The following is an 18,435-nucleotide window of genomic DNA, read 5'->3' as shown; positions in this document are numbered from 1 at the left end:
AATTAAAAAAAAACCAAATCTGTGCTCTCACAGTAGCTTTCTTAGTGGAGCGCTAAATATTTTTCACACCACATCCCTCCCCCCCCGCCAGTGAAACATAAAGGGTGAAATTCTGCAAGGGGATCTGCAGGGAAATTCCTTTTCCTTCAGTTTGTCCTGTGGGTTTGTATGATCTGGCCTTCAATAAAGAGTTGCCTCAAAAAATATTCTGTAAATTCCAGTCCAACTTTGTTCCCAGCAAGTGCAAAGCTAAGAAAACTCTCAGACAAAGAGAGAATGAGGGAGTGTAATACTGAGGATACAAAAATGGGATTAGGACTTTGAAAGGAAGCAGGAGGAAGAAGAGGAGCAGCAAAAGAAAAGAAAAGAAGAAAAAGGGAGGGACCTAAGCCACTTTCTCCCAGAGAAACAGGGGAGCTTAAAAAATTCTAATTAATTAGTGAAAACTAATTAAATAACAAATGAGGGATCTTTCCTGGAATAAAAGGTTAATCTTTTCTTTATTACATGCAATATAATAAAATGGTAAATCTTTTTGTATGCTTGGGGTTGGATTTTCTTCCAGTGTTCAAGGAGAATATATAAGATGTTACCCTTGATTTCCTCTTAAACTTACTAAAATGTGGAAAGTAAGGATCATGCTTAGACAATCTTGTCTTTTGGCCAGCTAGTTTGTTAGAGAACTGCTCCGAGACTGTCTGCAATGTATGGAAGCAAAAATAATGGTAGGTTTGTTAGAGCTATCAGGCCTCGATCGATGTAATTTTACCACTGGAGGGCAGTACAGGTGCTGTTTTCCAGGAGTTTTGCTAGGAGGCATTATCAGAGCTACTTTCTCTCCCTGTTTAAAACTCAAGCAATTCCACTGAAGTCAGAGGCTGAAATGATGGCAGAGCTTGGCTTCTAGGATTTCATGCCACAAATACAGATATGAATAAAATTGCACAAGGCTTTTCAGAAGCAGTTAGTTAAGGCTGAAACCAGATAAGGATGTGCAGAGAGTGGAATTTGGCACCTGCAGAATCCACTAGTGAAAGTAAACTTGGCTGGCAGTTGACTCTGAAAATGACCTTCTCTGGTCCTTGAGAAGCAAGTCAATAGGATGGGGAAACAAAAGCAAAAGCAAGGCAATGTATTTTTAATTTTTACAAGAATTTTAAAAGTTACTGGTGACAAATGGATCTCAAATTTGTGCTGGGGGAGAAGGGGAGGAAGAGACATGCTTGTTGTTCCCTGAAGAACACTTGATGGGAGCAGAGGAGAGGGGAGAACTGATACTATAACTTGCTTGACCTTGGGACTCCTGAGTACTCTGTCATCCCAAGGGCCAGATCAAGCTGATAATATCCCTTTGTGTCCCTTACGGCAGCCAAAAAAAATCCTTCAAGAAAAAATATTTTACACTAACAGTCATCACACTTGTGGTGATGCCACGCTGCCACATCTCTGTTCCACTTAGGGATCCAGATTTGTGGTGATTTTCTCCAAGGGCAGTTCAGAGCTGTGAAGAATAACCACAATGAGGGCAGGATCAAGCCACTTTTTTGCTTTTTTAGTTGTTCACGTCAATCTCCCATTGATGTGTACTGTGATGCACTTGTGGTTTATGTTCATTGATGCACTTGTGTTTTATATCCATCTAATCTTTTTTATTATATTTATTTTTTCAGGTTGAACCGCCACAGTTGCCAAACAATGACATTAAGTCAGCTGGAATCCCTGCTCAAGGAGAAAGTATGTTGACCAGGGTAATAACCACATGCTGGGCTAGTAATTCACTTCAGATCAGTAGATGTTGCTCTTGATGTACTGATATCAATTTAGTAACATGTTTAAAAGGATGCCCTGTTGTTGTATCATGAAGATCTGGTCATACTTGTATGCTTAAGATTTTTTTGTTGTTGCTTTGGATTTTTTTATTATGCTAAAGTACCAAGTAGTATTTTAAAAGCCTCTCTCATCCACACTGTGAATCCCTTTTTAGCATCAAAAGCACCTAAGCACTTTTCTTTTTCAAGCAGTCTTGCAATAAATCTCTGGTGTAGGACTGGCACAGTCCCACTGTGATTTTATTTCTTAGTTACTAGATGCTTGTGGCTTGAGTAACAATGCTTGGCTTATTTAAGAAACTAGATTCTCCATGGCAGTACAATTTCTGTGATTGTTTAGCCCTTTGCAAGACTGGTGTAAAACATTCTGTCACATCAGAAGAACAGCATTTTAGGCATTTTTTACTCTTTTTACTTAGAAGTATCCAGCCACCTGAGAGCTCAGTCTACTTAAATCTCAACACAAATTTGAACAGCACAAAACCACTTTTTTAAATTGTGGAGGAAGTAGTGGTGTGACTATGGGAAAGATAGATTTTTATTTTATTTTTGCATAAACTGAGCCATGAAAATCTGTTTATCAACATCATGATATTTTATTATATTTGAGCATTTGCAAGTTAACCTAATGTCACATATCATGCCTAATAATAGTCATTATTTACAAGGACACAGAAGAGTATTCCATGCTTTCTAGAGCACTGTCTGACAGTCTGTTGGCTCTACCCTAAGACTGTTCATAGAAGAAGAAATACATTAAACATAACCTGATGTAAATTCCAAGGAAAATCCAACCTCCTGCTGTGCTTGGCATGGGCTTGGCCTGTAATTTGGGAGGGGGAAATAAAATCTTTCTGATTTCACAGCTGCTATTGCACCTCAGGGCTGCAGTAGTATTTGCAACTCATTTGCTTCTCTTCCACTGAGTAGGACATCTGAATATATCCTCACTATAGTCTGAATAAAATATTAACATACCGCAAGGCTGTTAGGACAGATTGTATCCAAGACAATCTTTTCTCGCTGTAGAAAAGCCTATCAATCATAACTTGGTATAGTTGTTATTAATGTCATAGCTTTTATTCATTTGGCTATATGCAGCTAACTGAAGAGTAACATTTACGTTTTCACGTTAAGCATTTCCTATCACAAAAGAAACTGCTGAAATAGCTTCTTATTATAGAATTTATGAATTGAAAATACCCTCCAAAGTCCTAATTAAAGGTCTGGTATATTTAATTTACAAGGTTCTATGTTATTTTTTGAACAGCATCGTGAAATAGAGCTGTTAACGTGTATTTTAGTACGTTAACAGAAAACATCATTAACTTAAGGAAGGGTTACTGTTACATATATATCGCAGGAACAATTCAGTTAAATAAGTACTGCAAGATATGTAAATGCATGATGTACACAGATAATTATTCAGATACACTTAAGAGTTCATATGCTCTTTTAAAGACTTATCTGTAACGTATGACAATGGTTATACCCAAGCCAAACCTTATTCTGCTTCTGTTTGGATGACATCATCCGTCAAGGATACGTTTATGTTGGTAACTCTGATTGGATTTTGAATTTGTATGTGCATGTTTAAAAAACAAAAAAAAAACACAAAAGAAAAAGTTCCTAATGTCTTCAGTAAAATAAGGAATAGTAATTTTCTCCTTGTATAGGCAGAAAGCCACATTTGGATTACCTACCACATATACCTGTATTTAGACATGATAACTAGCTTAATGGCCAAGATCGAGAAAAGCAACAGGTGGTTCAGAACATCTTCTAGTCAATGAAAAGACATAGGGGAACCAAGACCTGACAGGCAGCCTTGGATTTCTCATCACTGTCCTGCACTTAGAAACTCTAGCCATGCTAACAGTTCACTTAATCAAATGATCCAGGGCTGACCTTGCCCGTTTTTATGACACCAAAGTTACTGTTGTATTTGTTGGAAGTAAGTCTTACTGCCTTTGCAGTCATTCTTACTTGCTCAGTAAAGCATAGATAAGCTAGGAAAAGATTTTGAGTATTTCAAATGCCAGGGCAAAACTCTAAATTTAGTTTTGACCATAGGAGTCCTTCCATCATTTCTAGTCAAATGTAATAAAATATTACTCCTGAAGGTCACTGTCTTGGGAAAACCAAGTTTAAAGAAAAGGGGGGGAAAAAAAAAAACTGATCAAGAAAGAAAAATAACAGCAAACTGCAGGAAAATGGCCAGAATGTGTAGGATCCCCAATGCTGTCTCCTACGCAAAGAACTTGGCCCGGGAAGGAAGGCCAAACGCTGAACAGATGTGTGCCTGGGAATATAAATGATGGTGCATGAAAGAGCTCTTTTCTACTGACTCAGTGAGTATTCAAGGAAGCAAGGCAGCCGTGTAGTTGGGATAGTTATGCGCTTCTTTATGTGCTGCAGGTAACAAGAACCAGAACTTTCATACCATACCAGAAGTCCAGACCCTTCTTTTCCATGTTCCTGGCCAGCTGATGCCCTGGCTGCATGCTGCTGCCCTGGCGCAGCGGAGACCTGTTCAATAAAGTGCAGTTCGTCTTATAAGCACCCAAATCTGCCTTCTTTTTCTTTATAGAGTGCAATTTCACTGACTTGGCTGCTAGCACGCCAAAAATAGGGACAGGATTTGTTCCCCAGCAATACTTGCAAAAGGACATGGCACATAGAAAGGAGCCTCAACTTCAATGACAGAGTGTTCCTGAATGTTAAAAAATAAAACTTTGTTCAAGAAGAGCTTGCAACCTGAAACGTTTTTTTTAATGACAGTAAAAGGACTCTCCTGAAGTGAGTGAACCCCTCCAAATAATAGTCTCCTTAAGAAAGGAATCCAGCAAGTATGAAAAAGAAATAACTAAAACTCAATTTGTCAGAGTGCAAAGATGGCTCTGTACTGCATGTGCACCTCCATTTTATATGGAGGTCTTCCACTCATAGTTGGCTGGTGGGAGTGGGAATATTACATTAGCTGAGTTTAGACCCCAACTGTTTCTCTTTAAAGATTACTGAAGTACTGGGACTGATTCGCATTTACAATAAGGCTATTCATGTAAAGCACAATGTAAAGAGGACTGAAAATTGATTTATTTTGTGTACTCATTGGACAAATTTCAAGGTTGCTAAAAATTGCTAATGGGTTGTAAAGGGTTATCAGTATGAACAAGCATCAGGCCCATATATTTTCTTCACTCGCCCCTACTCTTATCTCCCCTCTCCCATTAATTTTTGATTTTATGTTTATGAGGATCTGAAAATAGTCTAATTCTTTTCTATCTGGTTTTGGCCTATCTTTACCAGCTGGTAAATAGGAAATGTTCACTGTAGGAAGCCAATACTCTGCAGAGTGTAAACAGATGGAATCAATATAAAGTGACAAGTTAGACTGTGCTACTGAGAATACAGAGCCAAAACTAAGAGCATAACAGTCACGATACTTATTTTGTTCCAATTCATTTGGTACTGAATAGCACTTCATATATGCACAGCTGTGTCCTTCCATTTTTTACTTTCTTTCTTCTGGTTTGATGATGACAATTTCAAAGAAAAACTTTAATTAAAGATTTTACACAGAATGGCCCAAAGTAGAATATAGGGAAAATGAGCACTGATGTGTTTATAGCAAGAGAAGAATATTTTTCAGGCATTTATTTTCTTTATTTTTTAACAAAACAAACAAAATCTGATGTATGTATCTCTCTGCATTTAATATGGTAGATTGATAGATCTTTGCAGATTGAAATCTTCCAGTTGGTGATAAGGTATATAATCATAACTCTAAAAGCTTCCCCATTATCCCCTTTCTTCCCCCAGTGCCTGTTACAGCAGGGTGCCATGAAGGGCAGGAAATCTAAGCGTACATCTCTGCAAGGGTGTGCTGGCTGAAGGGAAGGGGACAGTCAGACGGGGAGACTGCCACAGACTGCTGTCAGACTGTCCTGAGACAGACTGGAAGCAGAGTGACTGAGGGCTTTCCTTTTCCTGCCCTGGCCAACTTGCCTGACGTGCACCTCCTCCACTCTCAAGAAGGGTGTTCTGGAGATCGTGGATCTGATGCACGGTCCCTTCAGGGACGGTTAGCAGGGTGGTAAGCTTCCAAGCTGTCCTGTGTTGCAGGGTTTGCCTTGAAAGCACATCTGAGCTCTAGTCCTTTTGCCAGAGAGAGTGCCAGGTGTTATAGTATGGGTTTTTCTTTACTAATTTATGCATTTTTGACACATTTTCACAAAAATGGAAGAAGGCAGCATGTTTTACCACTCTGTCCCCAACTTATTCCTTACAGCATATTTCTTAATGCTGCCATTAAAATTTTGCTATTTCTGCTTTCTTGGCAAATAATTACCCCAGATTTCCCATATGTTGTTTATTAGGGTGACTGTACAGCTCTAATGAGGGGCAGCAACCACAAGTTTGAACACAGATTTTGCTTCTGATCCTCGTGTCAAGGGCAAGCAGCTTTTGTTTCCTGCAGAAGAAACACTGGGTCTGTCCCAGTCTCCTCCATGCATATCCCCTAGATAGGCAAGCCATCGTAGCGCATCTGTGCAGAAATTCTCTGCCTCCCCATCCAGCCTGCTGCCTTCTCTGCAAAGCACAATTCTGCTCCTAGCAAAAATGCTAGGGGCCTGTTTGTCTCGGGGATTCCCTAAAACCTTCTCAGACTCATTCAACACCAGAAAGGTGGTGTATGTTATTGTAGGCAGAATGCAGGGGTTTGGGGTAATGGGAACGCATGAAAGCCCCTTTCCAGATCTCCTTCCCACCCTTGCCAGATACCCTGAGCCACTAAGCAAGTTCCATAAAGGCTGGGAGAGGGAAGCAATGCATGACGCAGGTGGCACCTTACAAGCCCAAATCCATGGCAGAGACAGTTGCTGAGGAAAATACCCTGATATACAATGATTGGCAATACTTGTGTGGGTAGCAAAATGAACTTCAGTGATTTGTGGCAGGAAATTGTCTCACAGTAAGCTGCAGTCTGCATAAGGGAGTGTCTGGAAGTTCCTCCTGTTGCGATGCCCGTAGAGGATGTATTATCAATGGATATCCTTTGTGCTTCTGAAGTTTAAGAAAATATTTAAAATATTCATTGTCCTCCTCCTTCCCAAGGGATCCCCACATGCTTCACATGCATAAATGCTGCCGAAATGCAGTCACTGCTGGGGTGGGGAGAAGCAGCCAGCTGGCATGTGTCAGTGACAACAGAGCGCATTATGCCAAAGACACTATGTCAAGGCCCCGTGGTTGCTAAAAGTGCTGTGATATCACTAATACTCCGGAGAACAAACAGGAACATTGCTTCTAGTGTCTCTGCTGAAAGATTCTGATAGCATAAACTGGTTGGTACATAGCTTTTCTAACCTGTAAGGACAAATGGTCGTATCAAGCTGGCAGAAAAATGTACCACCGGTGCCAGGCACCATAGTATCCAAACCTTCGCCTCACTCATTAAATAATACATTTCAGTTAAATCTGATTACAGAGAGAAATGAATCAAGATTGCTGCATTTCTTTCTCCGTGAAAAGCTTGGAGTTGTGATGGAAATGTTTTGCCAATTGCGGCAAGAAAGAGAAATCCTAGCCTACTTTAGTGAAGTCTAATCCTTTCTTTGAATTTGAATTTCCTTTGTTGTTTTATATCTATTGCTATAGGAAAAGACTTTTTTTAATGAATAAAACCTGGTTTTCATTCTTCATGTCTTTAGCCAGATAAAAAGCTTTATCCTCTTCCACCCTTTTTTGCTAGGCAGAGTTGCCAAGGAGTAGTCAAATCTGCCTGATTCATAGCTACTTACCTGGGCAACCTTTGCTTACATCAGTAGTGGTTATAGCCACGAATAGGCCTATTTGCTCTGCATAATGCTCTGTAGTGAGAGTACGGGGCTTGGAATCTTGACTCTTTTGGTTAAAACAAACAAAATATGAAATCTTGGCTGCATTGCAGTACCATCTTCACTGTGATCAGGATTTCCTCCAAAGACTTTCCTCCTCCTTACTCCTGGTAGCACTGCAGAGCATATGCAACTGAGCTGGATTTAATTCTGTCTCAGGCAGCCACATTCGAATGAGCGAGTAAGGAGCAGTGGCAGAATCTTTATTATTGCTGCTATTATGTGAGCCAGAAAGAACACAGCCTGACTTTCAATTCCCCGGTTGCATTTGCAGAAATAGCAGTTAAAAAGAGTGATATTTTTAAACAAAGCTTTATTCTTGTAAGCTGAGCAAATTCAAGACAGAACAGAGTAAGCACGGAAACCTTCAATACTATTTTTATTGTCAGTTTTCAGTTTGTAAGCTTACTTTAAGGTCCAGGTTGCTGAGATTTTTAACAGACTTGGAGAAGAGTGTTGCAATTGCTAGAATGCTATATATTCATCAGTTTGTCCCATGTATACTTTTTTCTTTCAACCTCTAAATCCCCTTGATTTTGCCAATTTTTGAAGTGAAGTGAAAAAAAGAATGCTTTGGTATATGTAGAACAAATAATTCACTCATATTCTGAAGTTCACTGATACTTATGAAATGTATGCCTGCCTTGATCTTTGATATTTGGTTTCCAGCAAATCTCTAGGTTTCAGTCATTGAAGGAAGTTCATCCTTTGCCTACTGTTTAAAATATATGAATTGTATCTGAAATTCATTGCTTTGCCTAAAAGAGTTTTGAAGTTTACTAGTGCCATTTGAAGAGGAAATTGCCTTAGACGTTGAGTAAATGTAAAATACTCGTTTCTCATGGAGTGTTATTGTAATACTTCCTACTATGCCAGGGAAGGTTGTCCTGTATTATCAAAATAGGTATAAAATGGCGTTTTGTATTATAAGTTAGCAAAGCTTTCCAGTGCTTGCATTTGTGTCAGCTGGGTCAGTGTTGGTTTCTTGTTCATTGAAATCACCTGTAATCTGTAGATTGCAAAGAATGTGAAAAACATTATAAAGTGCTGCAGACTTTCTGACTACAGCCATGCAGGCTGGATACAGAGGCACACACTAAGGCAAATTCTTGAGATCACCTGTTTTAGGATGAAGGACTCAGAATTTGAAAAGTAAGTCAAGAAACAGACATGATTTTTCTGTGAGAGTAATAATAACAATAAATGAAGGGGCCTTTGTGGTGTTCTGAATGACAGTGGCTGGGGGCTGCTTGCAGCAAGCTGATTTGCCAGTTTATCTTCTGTATGCAAGCTGCAGCCTTCAGCCTTTCTCTGACTAAATGGATGCAATAGTATGCAAGGATAAATATGCTGGTAATTCATTGCAAAGGGATGAGTCCTGCATCAGAATTCATCCCAATCAGCAGGATGGGGGTTAAGATACTAGAGGGACAATGTGGGACTCCCTTGCCTGCAGTCTTACAGAGTGACATTGGGGGTGGATGTTCTTGGCCGCAGACCCAGGACAGGGTTGAGGAGTCTGCATGGAGATGCTGGTGCCTACTCCGCTCTGAAAGCTGAACAGAAGAGATAATGAGAACCCCAGAGGCTCTTCCAGAGGAAGAAGTAGTGAAGAGAGGAAAGGATTCCTTACTCTGCTTATAAGAGGTAGTTAGGACAGCCTGTTGCTTGACCCCTTCAGTTTCTTTGGCTGACATAGGATATACATAAGACCTTTTTGAAATATTATTCAGTAGAACCAATGTATCAAGAGGACAAAGAATGTGTGTAGGACATACCCACAGGAGCCAGGAAACCCTCCCTTTCACAGCTGATTTGAAATTGTTGGCCTCTGAATGAGAAAGTGTCTTCCCAGTCCTGCTGAGATCAGTGAGTGGAGAAAGCCGAGAGCCATTGCCTCTCACTGGAAAAAAGATCCTGATAACCAGGTGACTAGTGAAATCTTGCCTTTGAAAAAGGCAACAGCTCTAATCAGCTGTTTCATGCTTTTGCTGAATTCCTGCAGGTAGTTTGAATATGACTGGGCTTTTTGCCCATGGGGTAGAAGAACGCTGTTATTTCAAATAAAATGGTACCATGGCACATCTTCACATCCTGTGCAACTTGAGGCGTTGAACAGGGAAATATTGTATCATGGGTACTATGATCTGCTTACTCTCCCCTTAGCATAGTTTTCATGTTGAAGTGATACGGTGAAATGGAAGCTCAGAGACTGCCTCCAAGTAGGGTGAAGCCAGAAAGCAAGGAGAGGCTTGATTCAGTGACCCAATCATCTAGGCCTGGCAGCTGGTTCACCAGGAGCCCCAGAAGAAGCACTTAACCTTTTAGGGCTCTAGTTTGCACAGCTGCATAAAGGAGTAATACTTGCTTACCCCAGAGGTACCGTGTGAACCTTGATTAATGTTTGTATAAGGTTTGGAAATTAGATTGCTCTGCTCTTCAATGGCAGAACAGTGGCTAAGTGTTAATATTGGGAGTCCATATGTGCTTCAGATATGATGCATCCAGTGCCCTTCCTAGTTTGTACTGACAGGAGCTGTAGCAGAGCCTGCTCTGTCAGAGCGGGGACATGGGGATGGGAAGCAGCCGGAGCTTTGACTGCAGTAGGGGTTGCAGGAAGAAGGATGGCTCAAGCATGATGGGGTAGGAGAGTAATATCCAAACAGCACGTGGAATATTTCCTTAGTATCTTTGCTGATGGGTTCCTGTGAAATTGTGCTTATAAGGCACTATGATGGAAATGAAAGAGATCCAGTGACGACAATGCCTGTGAATTGATGCCAATGACATGCAGGGAGATGAGCTACAAACTGCCTTACACTAACGTGAATCTCATGTTACATACTCTGTTTCCAATGAATGTTTAGTGTCTTATGATTTTGAATTACTTTCTGTGTATTTTGGAGTCTATGAAATCCATCAGGAAATATGGCTGGAGATACTATTTGCTGGATAGGGACCTAAAAGAAAATGAAGCAAATAGGATAGTACTTTATTGCTTTAGGATTTTTGTTGCGGTTTTTTTATTTGGATATTTCTTTCATTTTGAGCAACTTCCAAAATAATTTTTGTCAGTTCATATTGCCTGGCTACACCATTTCACTTTGTGTATTTTTTTCTGGTTGGGATACTTTCCAGAATTAGATATCAACAAAACCAATTAAATAATTTGGTACAGGCAATTATAGAACAGAAGCAATACTCTTCTAAAACAGGCAATCAAAAAAACCAAAATGATGCTTTATTTGACAATAAACCTTGTGTTTGGCATTGCAATCTGAAAGGTAATAAATCTATAAAAATGTTACTACATCTCATAAGTGCTGAATAATAAAAAAGAACACAAATTTTTATTTTGAGAGTTTACAGCTCTAAAATGATGAAGTTTTATCAGGAAAAATTTCTGAAGCTTAACAAATAAAAATAAGGGTACCGAGTCACCTCTGAATGAAAGAATATCAGAAATAATACAGAGATAAAATGTAACATTTATTTTATTTGCTTACTGATGGAATATCACACAAACAACTGAGATATCCTTTTGAAGAAGCCTGGTAAAATTGAGAATGTTTAAATACACCCAAACTATACCTGAATTTCTTATTATGGATGAACCTTAAAGCAACTGAAAATGTGTTCGCTTCTCAAAGTACAAGTGCAAGATAATTAATGTTAATAATACATTTAAGGAAGGATATTGATTCCCTAGTGAAAGGAATAAAATGCTTTTCTTTTGAAAGTGTGGTTAAAATCATGGGTCAAATTCACTTCTGTGCTGGTAATTTTGCACTGATCCCGTTAAACCTCTAGGACAACATAAAACAGATGAGTATATTCTGCTCCACTGTCTGCACATTTATTAATGTACAAAAGCCATACCTCCTGAAATCATCATGCCCTAAAAGAACATTGTCCAAGTCAGCAATTTAAGTCATATTGACTGGGTTTATTTCGTCTGTATCATAGTTGGTTGGGGAGGCATGGGCAACCCAAGAAATTTGAATCTAAATGTCCTCCACTATGTTTCAAGTATATCTGTGTCTCCCTCTGAATTCCTCATAAATTGGGCAAGCACAATACTTTCTTTTTTGCATGTTGGGAATCTTATTGATTCACTTGACCATTCCAAAAATCTGCACCTCTGACAGTAGCGATAATGGCTGAGAAACAGGAAAAATTCAAAGCAAACAGCAAAAAACTCTAAACAAAACATGGCAGATTTCTGGGCCTCCCATGGAATATTTAGATTATTGAAATCACCATCCAGGAAATTCCTTGACAAAAAATCTATGCTCTCAGTCTAACGAAAATCCTTGGGTTTTATAGTAGTTTTTTTAGCACATCGGGGCAGATAAACAGGCAGGCAAAGTAAACGCTAACTGTCTTTTTAGACTGTTTAGGCCAGGTTGGATGAGGCTTTGAGCAACCTGTTCTAGTGGAAGGTACCCATGCCCATGGAGAGGGGTTGGAACTAGATGATCTTTAAGGTCCCTTCCAACCCAAGCCACTCCATGATTCTATGATCTATCCCCCTTTCTTCCCACTCAGCTCCCCTCCTCAGGCAAAAGCTTGGAGTGTCATATTCCAAACCCAGCAGCCTAAAAAGTCAGGTTCATCAGAAAGAAATTTTCTTCTATTTTTGAGGTTCCCAATGAGGTTTCTGTATATCTAAAGAGCCTCAGCTTCAAAGCTGTGGGTCCAGGGATGTTCTAGGGTATTGGATGCTCAGCTAGCCTGCTATGCCATGTTTCTTTAATATCTTTGTCTATCACATTTCTTTGGACAATATAACTTTCGTAGCATGGACCTGCAACTTTTAGAGAAAATGCATGTCATGTGATAGGGTCTGGACTCCTGCTGTCCTTTAAGTTTCCAGTTTTGAATTACAGTATAATATAATCCACTTAAAATGCTTCTTTCTGCATTGATCTTGAAAAAAAAAGAAAACAATATTGTTCTTTGGACCAAGTTGTGCCACCACTTTTCTTCCTGCTGTCCCTTCACAGTGTGGTCTCCTGAATTGATTTCTGCTTTCGGACTCTGCAGCTGTTTCTGATTCAAGCCAAAGCCTGCTGAATATTTGCCTTGGATTGATTAACAAATATTTTATCCCATAATCCTGTTACGGTTGTTCGGGGACACAGTGTTGAGTCTCTCAATTAACTTTAATGGACCTTGGACTAGTCCCGTAATTATTAGGAGGGCTTTTTCTGTCAAGATCCTGACATAAGGCACTGCCTATACATATCTTTTGGGCTGGGGACACTTACTGTATAGACAGGGGAAAATATTCATTTTCAGAGGTGTGTTTGGGATCCACAAACTCTGCCAGAGAGCCCTGTTTGCACTCATAGCATTTCTTTCAGATAGGCCAGCCCAACTCCAGAGAGAGCAATTGTATTTCCTCACCAAAAGGGTATTAAAAATTTTCTGAAAAAAACCCAGTAGTCTAACAGTTCTGAAACCCAGTCACTGCTAGGAAGAACTAAACCCTTTTTGGATGGACCTTCCATCTAAAGATTTACTTGATTATGTGAAAAATATATCTCTCCTTAAGACCAGGTCTTCAGCTTTTAGGCTTTCACAGTTGGGCAGTTTTGATCCTCTAGTCCTAATGGTCAGGAAAGTTACTCAGGTTTCATACCAGGGCTATGTTCTCCAGTTTTGTGGGAAAAACCACCCATGAAATATATATATATATACATACTTATTTCCTTAACATCCCAATGATATTCTGAATTCATTGCAGCCAGGCAATAGAAACCTTCATTGTTAGATAAATGATTGAAAACATAGGAACAAAAAACATCTGACTTCTTCCTATATGTGATAACTGGTTTTAATTTAAAAATCGGAGAGAGAAAAGGGATATGGCAGCAATTTTTAAATATTGAACTTAAAAGCTTTTTCTTAAAAGTCACATGCTCAAGACGAAGCTGTCCCTAGGCACATTTAATGTACTCATGTGGCAGTTATGTAGCAAATAACTCAAGGTTATTTTCTTTGGCAGCAATTTCAGAGCAAATCTTTGTGTAAAGAATGATTTCTTTTTCTTGAACAATGGGCTGGATTCATAAAAAGTATAATGGGTACATTTGTTTGTTTTTCAATTTTAACAATTAGGAGGTATTCGTATGTGTGTAAAAATAGAAAGTAGGAAAATAATGAATAGTTGTACTGATAATTAGCATATTTTGATACTTAGGAAACCAGAAGCCATTTCTACGCTTATTAAATGTGCATTGTCAGCTTCAATTTTTTGAAAATTGCTAACTAAAAAAATAATTTTAGATGAAGTGTTGCTTAAGGAATATATACTGAAATTAAAAGCAAACCCAGACTTTAAAATGTATAGTACAATTCTTAGCTTTCTTGTGCTTGTTTGTATAATATTCTTATGAGCACTCAGATATGTGCTAGCCTTCAAGCTTTTAAGCAAAACTTGTGCAAAGATCTCCCAGTGTGGATCTGGGTAGTCCAGCTGTATTCATGGCACTGATTCAAGAATATTATGGCTACACAGGACTGGATGCTTCAGCCTATCAGAGTCAAAACTAGCAGTAAAGGTAATGTAGGTGGAATCTGTGTGTTCTGAAAGACTGTGTCTTTGCAAGAACAGGGCTTTAGAGAGCGTCTGATCTAGTGCCCCTTGAATGTAATGAACGTGTTTTCATTGTTTTCAACTGGTTTCAATCCAGTCCTTCCACCTTGGGTGTATAGAGGAAACAGTGATCAAATTTAAGCAGGTATTGCATATAAGCAGGTACTGGAATTTTTTTTTCAGATGATTGATAACCTATGAATTGGTTTAGATTATATAAATAGGGAAATAAATAGGGAAGCCATAGAAATAAACAGGGAAATCATTTAATGACAGGAAGGACAAGGCAATCCAAGGGCTAACTTAAAATATCTTTCTAGTAAGTGAAAAGATACTAGCATACCCAGGGAGCAAGCAGATGAGGACCATAGTTTAGGATTTCTGAATCACCCTGTGGTAGTGCTTGTTTTCCTCCTTCCCTCTATAGAGAAGGATGGAAGAGACTGCTGTCAGTTTTTAGAGCTAGTCTTTGAGAATACATTCCTTGGTCAATAAATTTATGAAAGCAAATTAATCATTGTGATGATCAGGACCAATAATTTGGTTTTTAAGGCGTATTAACATAGATCAATCAAGAATGATGCTACATAATTTGTGTTCTCTTCATATGCCCAGATGAGGACAATAGCAAGTCTCCTGTTGATTTTTATTGTTTATCTGGCCCGATTTTGATGGCTGCTGCAAAGACCAACTCAATCTCCATTCGTTACATGTCCAGATTGTATCCTGCCTCTTCTGTAAGGATGTAGTTAATGGTGTGCAAAGCATGATGGTGATCCTTGCCTATTCATAGGGATCCTATATGAGAAGCTGGAGCATAAAGAACAGCGGGCAAAAGTGAAATTTTGACCCACTAATTAGTTCTGTATTTCTATTTGTTTATTAAATGGGATTGACTTTCCAGCCTTGATATATGCAGATCCATAATAAGCCATTTTGTTCAAAACAGCAGAAATTGCCCGAGAGTAACTGTAGAAAGTTCCTAGGGGAAGGAATGCAACTGTTTTCATGCGACAGAAAACAGAGTACCCCATGGGTTGCTGAAAACTGTCACTAATGTAGGATAATGACTGAAGAGTGTTCCTGTTCTGTAGTAAGGCCATGGTAATTTGTGTATGTATCTGTTTTTTGTTGTAGATTGGGTTTTTTTGGTAGATCAAAAACTGAGCTGTAAACAAGGGAGAATTTCAAACACTCCTAAAATGTACCAAAGTATCATTCTGGATGCTGAGATTTACTATTAACCTGATCTTTCTCATGGAATTTTCATAAAATAGAATGTCAATCCCCAAATAATCCAATCACACACATGTTTTTGAAGTATTCCTTTTATTTTTAATATGTGCATGAAAAGTTTGTTCGAAGTGGAACTGAACATCCATTTTATTATATATATTTCTACTGCACTTCACATAATGTCAGAGTACTGTCTGTATATTCATTCTGTATTTTCATATGTACAACTCATAGCTAACATAATCTTAATCCCTTTAAAATTTCCTTGAAAATAAATTTGCAGATAATCCTCACCCTCTAGTAAGACACAATGAGAAGGCTTGAGGGGAAATAGGATGTGGGGGAATTGCTGGGGAGAAGAAGTGAAGTCCTCCATGAATTATGCATATACCCATGGCTTACATGCATCAAAAACAGGTGTGTCATTTATTGTGATAACCAGGATAGCCCTATGGGTTGGGCAGGATTGTAATTCAATGGTTACAAATGGGAAACTGAGGCAAGAGGCAAGTCAATGGCTTCCCAAGTTTATTAAGTAAATTTAATATTGTCATCGGGAACTCCTGTCCATCACAAAATTGATGGAATTATGATGATCTTAGCAGCTAATCATTCCTTCACACTTTGCCCTAACAACCCAAAGCATAAAGAGGAAAATAGGGTATGTTACAGTTCAGCTCTCTTTTCTTGTCCCAAATGGAATTTGCCAAATAGCTAACCAAGTTCTCTTCTCTTTACCACCTAAATGGTCTCATAAATTGCAAGTGGAATTTGCCCCACCTCACGCCCCATGTTGATGCAAGCAGTGGGTTATATAAATGGGTGGTCTTTTTTTCATAAGATCTTGGCTTCTACTATGAGGCTCTCCAAAAGGGTTAATGTCCCAAAAATATCTGGAAAAAGTACTGAGCAGAAATAGGACTTTTATTTTCATATATTGTCAAAGTGAAAACCAGAAACACAGTTTCACATCAGGTGCTCTCATTCCCAGGATGTTGGAAAATTGTGCAAAAAAAAAAAAGCTGCAATCATGATTCAAGGGATGGTGTGGATGCTTTAGAGCTGAATGTTAGCAATCTGTTTAGCCTTTGAAAAAGGAGTTTAAGAGGTGACTACAAGATATGGTGTAGTATCTTCCCTAGATAGACAAATTCAAATGAAAAAATAAGGCAATCAATTCTTCTGTTATTAGTTCTCAGAATAAATTAATCAGGGCTAACTGGATGCATTTTTGTTAGACATGCTTTTGTCAAACATAAGTTTTATTGTATTTAGATGCTAATTATGGGGCTAAATGCAAAGGAAGTTGAGAGAAATTTAGTAGCCTGTGATACACAAGATGGTACAATTTTAGCTTTAAACTTTATGGATCCTCTTTATACAACAGAATTTTAATTTTCCTTTTAAAAACTACATCTTTCTAGGTTTCATGATTAGGAAGAAAACATTTGAGCATAAGTCACAGCAGTGTTTTCTGAAGGGGAATGGAGATAAATCCCACAGTAACTTGTGATAAACTGGTCCTGCATTCTCTAACAAACTTGTCATTCTGAAAGGTGAAAACTGCTCATTTTTTCCAAGCATTTGGATATAATCTGAGGATGGCAAGTGTAAACAGTATTTTACTGAAGTGTAAACTTCACTGCTGATCAGGGGAAATATCTAGAAAATAACCGATTGCAATCAAAGATTAATTTCCAAGCTGTGGAAATATGTGGAAATGAGTTCTAATTGCAAAGTTCCCATTTAATCTAAATGAAGCTGCTGCAAATTTTCCAGCCTGCTATAAAAACCAGACAATGTGCTACAGAGTTTAGGTATGACTTATCATAAGTTACGCTGGAATTTGTTTAAGAATATAATAATATTCTTATATTATTAAACGAGGAATGTCCTTGTGCGGATGTATTAAAATTCATGTTCATGTAGATGGCCAACCAAATGGCACTGTATGTAGGATTTGAATGATATTATGCAGACAACTCGCATACTATAGACAACCTTGGGCAGAGGAAAGAGACCAGAGAAAAATGTAATGGAAAGGTAGAAAAAAGTAATTCACTGCTTATTTGTTTTTCACATATTGTTTCTAAAGATTTCATAGATTTCCTATTTCTTCAATTCACTACAATTATGATCTAGAATAGCTGTGTTCGCTAAAAATGGTTCTTTTTCTCTAGGCTGTGGAACCGTTACTGTGTTAGAGATTCGAATGTGATGGATTATAAAGAATTTCTGAAGAATTTTGGCATAAGTACAGACATAGTTAAAGAAAAAAGCACAGAAAATGAAGTTCCAGGTATATGCTCAGAAAAGGAGTGGAAACTTGGGTACTTTTCCTCTTTCCAATTATATCAAAAGAAGTATATCTATTGACATTGATGCATCTAGTCTGCAATCTTGTAGGACATTGGTAGCCTCTGATTCTCAGCAGATACAACTAGGACAGGGAGGAAAAGAAAGCCAGTTTCCTTTGGCCTGGGAAATTCTACCAACTGTGGGTGAAAATGGCATTTAAAATCAAAAGGTGACAAGTTACACGGGCCAAAAAATAAAATCACCATTACAAGCTCATAAACCCCAGATAAAGAATTTGTTACCGCAACTTGGAATCTTGTAGCATGTGGGAACCTCAATTTTCACCCAGTATTCAATCATACTGAACTTCTCAGGTAATCTTTGTAACAAACAAAAAACTTACACTCTAAGGCAGTGACAAGATGGTGAACTTGGACAGGGTGGGGAGATCAAGGTGAGAGTAAGACATTCTTTGTTGCCATGGCAGGAGTAGTTTCAAGCATAGCAGAAACCTAACTTCTTAGAGTATTAGGAATGTCTTTGTAGGCATCAACTCAAAGAAGGATGTTTA

General features: G+C 38.5%; 1 protein-coding gene across 1 annotated transcript in view; it reads left to right on the top strand.

Annotated features, from left to right (window-relative positions):
* EFCAB6 (EF-hand calcium binding domain 6) overlaps nucleotides 1–18,435 on the top strand; it is a 119,496-nt gene that overhangs the window by 16,697 nt on the left and 84,364 nt on the right. Inside the window, 1 exon segment of the mRNA XM_075145488.1 lies at nucleotides 1,671–1,748. Coding sequence (XP_075001589.1) covers nucleotides 1,671–1,748 — 78 coding nt within the window.

The sequence above is a fragment of the Calonectris borealis genome, chromosome 1 (genome assembly GCF_964195595.1).
Source record: "Calonectris borealis chromosome 1, bCalBor7.hap1.2, whole genome shotgun sequence".
Taxonomy (NCBI): domain Eukaryota; kingdom Metazoa; phylum Chordata; class Aves; order Procellariiformes; family Procellariidae; genus Calonectris; species Calonectris borealis.
Note: the sequence above shows the minus strand (reverse complement) of the source record. Positions and strands in the feature narration are given on the sequence as shown.